The sequence below is a fragment of the Nerophis ophidion genome, linkage group LG03 (assembly GCF_033978795.1).
Source record: "Nerophis ophidion isolate RoL-2023_Sa linkage group LG03, RoL_Noph_v1.0, whole genome shotgun sequence".
NCBI lineage: Eukaryota > Metazoa > Chordata > Actinopteri > Syngnathiformes > Syngnathidae > Nerophis > Nerophis ophidion.
The window spans coordinates 51,132,873-51,142,185 of NC_084613.1; the positions used below are offsets into that span (position 1 = coordinate 51,132,873).

The 9,313-nt window shown below is 40.0% G+C and overlaps 1 protein-coding gene across 5 annotated transcripts in view; it reads left to right on the forward strand.

The window, feature by feature from the left end:
• tfb1m (transcription factor B1, mitochondrial) overlaps positions 1–6,681 on the forward strand; it is a 100,406-nt gene extending 93,725 nt beyond the window's left edge. For all 5 annotated transcript variants that reach the window (XM_061895538.1, XM_061895536.1, XM_061895535.1 and 2 more), the window contains one exon: positions 6,042–6,681. In XM_061895538.1, coding sequence (XP_061751522.1) covers positions 6,042–6,333 — 292 coding nt within the window. In that variant the 3' untranslated portion in view covers positions 6,334–6,681. The remainder of the gene's footprint in view (positions 1–6,041) is intronic.
• Positions 6,682–9,313: the final 2,632 nt, after the last annotated feature.

Consider the following 9,313-nt stretch of genomic DNA (forward strand, 5'->3'; position numbering starts at 1 on the left):
GGAAATTGGGAGAATGGTTGTCCAGATTTTCGGGAGGGGCACTGAACTTTGGGAGTCTCTCGCGAAAATCGGGAGGATTGACAATTATGAGTATTAGCGGTGAATGCGGTGTTAAAGCGGCACCGCCCCTGAATAGAACCGGCGGGCCAGCTCTAATGTTAATTTGATATTGCCTCAAGGGCCAAATGAAATTACATGGCGGGCCAAATTTGGCCCGCGGGCCAGAGTTTGACATCCATGGTTTAAAACATGCTGGAAAATGCATGCCCTCTGAAAATATGTCTTAAAATAGCCACAGACTGAAGGATACGATTCAGGATACAATTTTAGAATGTTTTAAAAGGTTTTATAGAATAATAAATTAACATCATAGTAGAAATACAAATGATGCATGTGTTTGAAAAATGAGGACTGATTTAAATATTTTAGACACCTCATAGAATGATATTTGCATCCTTTAGATGCATTAAAAATAGACTCAGTCAATACAAAATCTTGAATCGATTGTATTTCACCCCCTCTCAATGTTTAAAAATAAGTACAGTAAATAGAAAGTTCTGCATAAAGTGTCAGGCGGTTGAAGGAACTCCTATTCATTTATTGTGGGAATGTCAGAGAATAAGACTTGTGGTCTCGTGAGAATTGTCTTGTTTGTCCCTCCTGGGCCACCGTAGGTCACGTGAGGTGGTCACCACAGCTGCTAATTTTAGCAAAGTTAGCTCCTGAATCTTGAACTGTAGGCGACTGAACTAAAAAAGAGTGGTGTATAAAACAAGCTCAGCTTCCTCATGATCATAACATGTGTCACACACAGTTGAGCACTACAGCCTAAGCCAGGCCTGGGCAATTATTTGGACTTGGGGGCCAAATTTTGAGAAAAAAATGTGTCTGAGGGCTGGTATATCTATTTTTAAGGAACACTAACTAATACAAAACCTCACAATAATGTCTGATTGAATGCTAAAAACGTTACGACAGACCGCCTTAAAAAAACGGAATGGGATTAAAAAAATGTTTTTACTGATTGAGACACCCAGAATGTACATGAAAATACAATTCCCTTTTCCATATGAGTTGGGAAATTGTATTTGATGTAAATATAAACGGAATACAATGATTTGCAAATCCTTTTCAAGCCATATTCAATTGAATATGCTACAAAGACAACATATTTGATGTTAAAACTGATAAGCAAATAGTCATTAACTTTAAAATTTGATGCCAGCAACATGTGACAAAGAATTTGGGAAAGCTGGCAATAAATACTGATAAAATTGAGGAATCAAAAACTTATTTGGAACATCCCACAGGTGTGCAGGCTAATTGGGAACAGGTGGGTGCCATGATTGGGTACAAAAACAGCTTCCCAAAAAATGCTCATTCTTTCACAAAAAAGGATGGGGTGAGGTACACCCCTTTATCCACAACTGCGTGAGCAAATAGTCAAACAGTTTAAGAACAACGTTTCTCAAAGTGCAATTGCAAGAAATTTTGGGATTTCAACATCTCAGGTCCATAGTATCATCAAAAGGATCAGAGAATCTGGAGAAATCACTCCACATAAGCGGCATGTCCGGAAACCAACATTGAATGACCGTGACCTTCGATCCCTCAGACGGCACTGCATCAAAAACCGACATCAATCTCTAAAGGATATCACCACATGGGCACTCCAGAAAACTACTGTCAGTAAAAACTGTTTGTCGCTACATCTGTAAGTGCAAGTTAAAGCTCTACTGTACGAAACATCCAGAAACGCCGCCGGCTTCTTTAGGCCCGAGATCATCTAAGATGGACTGATGCAAAGTGGAAAAGTGTTCTGTGGTCTGACGAGTCCCCATTTCAAATTGTTTTTGGAAATATTCGACATTGTGTCATCCGGACCAAAGGGGAAGCGAAGGCATGGGTAACTTACACGTCTGCGAATGCACCATTAATGCTGAAAGGTACATACAGGTTTTGGAACAACCTACGCTGCCATCTAAGCGCCGTCTTTTTCATGGACGCCCCTGCTTATTTCAGCAAGACAATGCCAAGCCACATTCAGCACGTGTTACAACAGCGTGGCTTCGTAAAAAAAGAGTGCGGGTACTTTCCTGGCCCGCCTGCAGTCCAGACCTGTCTCCCTTCGAAAATGTGTGGCGCATTATGAAGCGTAAAATACGACAACGGAGACCCCGGACTGTTGAACGACTGAAGCTCTACATAAAACAAGAATGGGAAAGAATTCCACTTTCAAAGCTTCAACAATTAATTTCCTCAGTTCCAAACATTTATTGAGTATTGTTAAAAGAAAAGGTGATGTAACACAGTGGTGAACATGCCCTTTCCCAACTACTTTGGCACGTGTTAAATTCTAATGTAATTATTATTTGCGAAAAAAAAAAAGTTTAAGTTTGAACATCAAATATCTTGTCTTTGTAGTGCATTCAATTGAATATGGGTTGAAAAGATTTGCAAATCATTGTATTCCGTTTATATGTACATCTAACTCAATTTCCCAACTCATATGGGAACGGGGTTTGTAAAGAATTTGGGATTTACAATATTAACTATGAACGATAAAATACTGAATATTGACAACATTTGAACGTCACACCCGTTCTCCATCCACATATTTTACTAACAAGCGAAACACAACAAGAATGTAACAAACAGCGAAATATGAACGCGAAGGGTAGGAAAAAAAAAAAAAACACCTACAAACTAATATATATGATATATCACTAAGCTTTAGAACTTTGTTGTAATAATCTCATTCCGCGTCTGTCCCTGACACCCACATTTCAGGCTCTAGAACACTCTCCACCCACACTGCTTGGTGCCTCGTCTGAGCTGCTGTGACTTCGATGACCATAGTAAATCATTTCGATTACCATAGTAACTAATTAAGTGACCCTAGTAACTAGTATATCATGCAACAACGCAGATTCCAACCATTGAAATACTTTGTTTAGTTGAAGACTTACGGTCATTAGAAAACATCATTGCACATCATAATGGCAGCTGCAGTTTCCATCTTAAAGATCTAAAAAAATTATTTGGGAATGTCCGGCGGGCCAGATTGAAAAGCTTAACGAGCCGCATGTGGCCCTCGGGCCTTAATTCACCCAGGTCTGGCCTACACTCACCAAAGAATGGCAAGGTTTGGGCCCCTAGAGCCATTTGGTTTTGACATATTAATGCAGCGCTTTTCACGCTTTTGGACCGGACCTTTTTAAAATTCTTCTATTCAGTTTGAAAGCCGCAGCTGAATAAAAGAGACATGAACAGACGTAGCAATTGATTGATTACAGCAAAGTTATTGAGTTTATTCTCATTTTCATTACAATTGTAGTAAAATAATATTATAGGGACGGCGTGGCGCAGTGGGAGAGTGGCCGTGCGCAACCCGAGGGTCCCTGGTTCAATCCCCACCTAGTACCAACCTTGTCGCGTCCGTTGTGTCCTGAGCAAGACACTTCACCCTTGCTCCTGATGGGTGATGGTTAGCGCCTTGCATGGCAGCTCCCTCCATCAGTGTGTGAATAGGTAAATGTGGAAGTAGTGTCAAAGCGCTTTGAGTACCTTGAAGGTAGAAAAGCGCTATACAAGTACAACCCATTTATCATTTATTTTTTTTATAATAAAACACATTTAATACCTCTGGACATCGCATAAAATGGTTTTTGACCATTAGATTCGCTAAATCCATTAAATGACTTTTAATGCTTTTTAATGCCCGGTGGAAACCCTGCTGGAGTTTAGTTTTGACTTACTTTGTTCTTCTCCTTTTCCCTCATCTTTACCATGTTCTTTACCATGTTCCCACCTTTTACGCTGCATCAGCTTCCTATTCTGCCACCCTGCACAATGTACATCTGCTCTCAAAATGTCATTTCCTTCAACTTTTAAAAGGGCAACGACAAGGATGTGCTATATTTTCATAATCTATAGATGACTAAAATACATAAACAGATTTAGTGGATTTAACGGATAAAGTGGATTTAGAGCAATCAGGAAAAGCGGTAGAAAAGTCAAAGTCTGAACGATGGTCACACGCACAGGCGCCGATCCCGTGGGTGCTTGGGGGCCCGAGAACCCACATGGGATTGATGGCAATTTTCAATCTTTAAAATAATTTTTGAATAATCAATCTTGTTGTAGTTATTTTATGGCGAGTTTGGCCCGTTTTACAAAATAATAACGCCACAAATTATATGGGATATAATGTCGCTGAATGTCTATTTTTTTTTTTTTTTTTTAAATACACACACACATACACCGAGCACCCACTGGCAGAAATGTAGATTGGCGCCTATAGTCACACACACACACACACACACACACACACACACTAGGTGTGGTGAAATTATCCATCGGTATTTAACTCATCCCTATGTTCACTCCCTGGGAGGTGAGGGGAGCAGTGAGCAGCAGCAGTGGCCACACTCTGAAATCATTTTGGTGATTTAACCCCCAATTCCACCCCTTTATGCTGAGTACCAAGCAGGGAGGTAATGGCTCCCATTATGCAATCAAGTAAAACATGAAAAAAAATGTTCCAGGATTCTGATCATTTGTTAATTAAATTAATCGTGATTAGTCACCATTATGGCTTCACGGTGGCAGAGGGGTTAGTGCGTCTGCCTCACAATACGAAGTTCCTGCAGATCTTTCTGTGTGGAGTTTGCATGTTCTCCCCGTGAAATGCGTGGGTTCCCTCCGGGTACTCCGGCTTCCTCCCACTTCCAAAGACATGCACCTGGGGATAAGTTGATTGGCAACACTAAATGGTCCCTAGTGTGTGAATGTGGTCTGTCTATCTGTGTTGGCCCTGCGATGAGGTGGCGACTTGTCCAGGGTGTACCCCGCCTTCCGCCCGATTGTAGCTGAAATAGGCACCAGCGCCCCCCGTGACCCCAAAAGGTAATAAGCCATAGAAAATGGATGGATGGATGGATAGTCACCATTAATCAAAATTCAAAAGCAGAATTATTCTGATGAAAAATGTAATTGTTAGACATCACTAGTTGTTATTATATTGTACTTTATTATGATGAAATCACAACATGGCATTTTTAATTTACAACCACTCAATACGTTTTTTTTTTTTTTTTAAGTACTGCGGCAGCACAATTATTTTGGCCACAATAACTCAAATTATTTGGAGTCCATGAGAAAGTGAAATCCTTGGTCCTAAGTTATGCTGCACAGCAGCAGCAGAACCAATGATGTCATGGCAGTACAGAGAAGAAACTGACCCACTTCTGGCCCGTGTGGTCCACTTCTGATAAAACTGTCATGGCAGAAATCTTCTAAATCAAAATTAGGTGTTTTCCAAATTTGGACACAAAGTTACTGTTTTTCTTCCTCCATGTTGTGTAGTGGAGTTGCTAATACACATTTGATAGACTTCAGTGAAGTTAGTCACTACGTGAGCTGCAGTGTGAATGGATGAACTGTGAATGGTCTCTGGGTGTGATTTCAAGTGGCTTCATGGGGATCCATTAGGACAGTTCTTTCACCAAGTACCACCTCAGAAAACACTCAGCTCTCCAAGTACTAACATAATGACCAACATTAAGATAGAGTAGTGTAGTAGGCCTAAGTATTCATTAAAAACAGGGCAGATGTTTTATTTAACTATTATATTTAATATTTTGGCCACTGTAACAGTACACAGTTTGAACAGTAACACTGTTTTTTTGTTTTTTTTTAATCTTCTATATTTTCTCCCATTCCCCCCACTTGTTTACCTGTATCGAACCTTTTTTGTAAGGGGCGCTGGAAGCCGGCAGACCCGTCAGCGATCCTGTTCTGTCTCCCTGTAATGTTTGTCTAATCTTGAATGGGATTGTGCTGAAAATGTTAATTTTCCTGAAGGAATAAATAAAGTACTATCTAATCTAATCTAATCTGTTGTGTTTGAATATTTCATCAAGCGATTCTGTGGCGTAGCACTAGATGGAGCTTGCGTACCACAGTTTGGGAATCACTGCATTAGGATGGTGAAGTTATCAAAGCGACCTGAACAGAAGACTTGAATTGTTCCCCCACAGGATGTTGTTCCCTGAGGCCAGTCGTGACGCGCTGACAGAGGAGATGATGCACAAGGCAGACGTGACGCCCACCCTGCGGCCCACAGAACTCACCATCCCCCACATCAGGACGCTAGCAAACGTCTACGCTCAAATGTGCGCCCGCGACCCGCACCTGATCGGCTTTGAGTTCCGAGACGAGCTGCGACTGAAAAAATTGTCCAGGCGCCAGAGGAGCGCAGATGCCGAGTGGGACGGCGAAGAGCCCCCGGCGACCACGGTGAAAGGGACAGAGGAGACGAGCTCCTCTTAGCGGCGTTGACATTTCCACCTGGCGCTGAGATGCATTTTTTAACACGCTTTTACACGCAACCAGCAGCAACAACTCAGCATGTCTGCTTCAAGTTGGGGGACATAATGGAGTGTTTGTTGTAGAATAGCTCAACTATCATGTGGGTGTAAATAACATGACTGCATCATGTCCAGGTCATTTATTTGTCTGTCACTTGGGAGGCGGAGTCACGTGGGAGGACGATAAGCCATGAGGACACATGCGGAACGTGTGATGTGTGGCGGGAAACCATATCTCATATCTTTTTTTTTCATTACTGTAACTCACCGCTATGATGTCACATTGGTTTCTAATAAACAAAAAAAGTCACTTGTCTTCCTGTATGTATGAAATATGTATGTACATACAGTATATATGCATTTATATATTTGTATACAGTATATACATTTATGTGGATAGAAATGTGTATGTATATATATATGTACAGTATATGTGTGTGTGTATATATGTATATTTCTGTATGTATGTGTGTATACATGTGTATATTTGTATTCAGTATGTAGATTTATATGTGTAGAAATGTATGTATATGTGTGTGTATATATACATATATATATACATCCATTTTCTACCACTTATTCCCATTTGGGGTCGCCGGGGGCAAACGGGCAGAAGGCGAAGTACACCCTGGACAAGTCGCCACCTCATCGCAGGGCATATATATATATGTAATATATGTAGATATAGACTTAATTCAAACATCACATCTCTAACACAGACATAACGCCATCTTGGCTCGCCTTTAAGCATCCACACCAACATTTTAGCAGAAAGATACAAATATAATAAATCTTTTTGTGCCAGTATAGGAGAAAGTTATGTATAAGTTTCACTTACATAACTATAGTGTAGTGCTATGTATGTATATTTACACGTGTGTGTATACATACAAATGTTCAAACCCCGGTTCCATATGAGTTGGGAAATTGTGTTAGATGTAAATATAAACGGAACACAATGATTTGCAAATCATTTTCAACCCATATTCAGTTGAATATGCTACAAAGACAACATATTTGATGTTCAGACTGATTAACATTTTTTTTTTTGCAAATAATCATTAACTTTAGAATTTGATGCCAGCAACACATGACAAAGAAGTTGGAAAAGGTGGCAATAAATACTGATAAAGTTGAGGAATGCTCATCAAACACTTATACGGAACATCGCACAGGTGTGCAGGCTAATTGGGAACAGGTGGGTGCCATGATTGGGTATAAAAACAGCTTCCATGAAATGCTAAGTAATTCACAAACAAGGCTGGGGTGAGGGTCACCACTTTGTAAGCAAATTGTGGAACAGTTTTAGAACAACATTTCTCAACGAGCTATTGCAAAAAATAAAGTGATTTTACCATCTACAGTCCGTAAAATCATCAAAATGTTCAGAGAATCTGGAGAAATCACTGCACATAAGCGATTATATTACGGACCTTGGATCCCTCAGGCGGTACTGCATTAAAAACCGGCATCAGTGTGTAAAGGATATCACCACATGGGCTCAGGAATACTTCATAAAACCACTGTCAGTAACTAGAGTTGGTTGCTACATCTGTAAGTGCAAGTTAAAACTCTACTATGCAAAGGAAACCCATTCATCAACAACACCCTGAAACGCTGCCGGTTTGGATGGGCCCGAGCTCACCTAAGATGGACTGAAGCAAAGTGGAAATGTGTTCTGTGGTCTGAAGAGGCCACATTTCAAATTATATTTGGAAACAGAGGACGTGCTGTCCTCCAGAACAAAGAGGAAAATAATAATTCGGATTGTTATAGGCGCAAAGTTCAAAAGCCAGCATCTGTGATGGTATGGGGTTGTATTAGGACCCAAGGCAAGGGTAACTTGCACAACTGTGAAGGCACCATGAATTGATGAACATGGCACGACTTAAACAAGTTGAAAAACTTATTTGGCTGTTACCATTTAGTGGTCAATTGTACGGAATATGTACTGAACTGTGCAATCTACTAATAAAAGTATCAATCAATCAATCAAACCATTAATGCTGAAAGGTCCATACCGGTTTTGGAACAACTTATGTTGTCATCCAAGCAACGTTATCATGGACGTCCCTGCTTATTTCAGCAAGACAATGCCAAGCCACGTGTTACAACAGCGTGGCTTTGTAGTAAAAGAGTGCGGGTACTTTCCTGGCCCGCCTGCAGTCCAGACATGTCTCCCATCGAAAATGCGTGGCGCATTATGAAGCATAAAATACGACAGCGGAGACCCCGGACAGTTGAACGACTGAAGCTCTACATAAAACAAGAATGGGAAATAAGTCCACTTTCAAAGTTTCAACAATTAGTTTCCTCAGGTCCCAAACGTTTATTGAGTGTTGTTAAAAGAAAAGGTGATGTAACACAGTGGTGAACATGCCCTTTCCCAACTACTTTGGCACGTGTTGCAGCCATGAAATTCTAAGTTAATTATTATTTGCAAAAAAAAAAAATGTTATGAGTTTGAACATCAAATATCTTGTCTTTGTAGTGCATCCAATTGAATATAGGTTGAAAAGGATTTGCAAATCATTGTATTCCGTTTATATTTACATCCAACACAATTTCCCAACTCATATGGAAACGGGGTTTGTATATATATATATATATATATATATATATATATATATATATATATATATATATATATATATATGTACACACACACACACCTTCATACATATTTATATATACATTTGTATGTATATATAAATGTGTGTACCGTCATGGCACAAACGAAAATATTTGCAGCAAAAACGTAGCACAAACGATTTAGATTAAATTTGGGGAGATTTGGACAAGGTGGGGGCTGGATGACAAGAAAATGTATTTTAGAATAACTTGAAAACCATTACGGCACAAATGAAGATGTGGACAGGGGGGCAACTTCACACAGATACAAAACTGACTAGTAGATATAAAAGATAATGTGGACTGCAGGA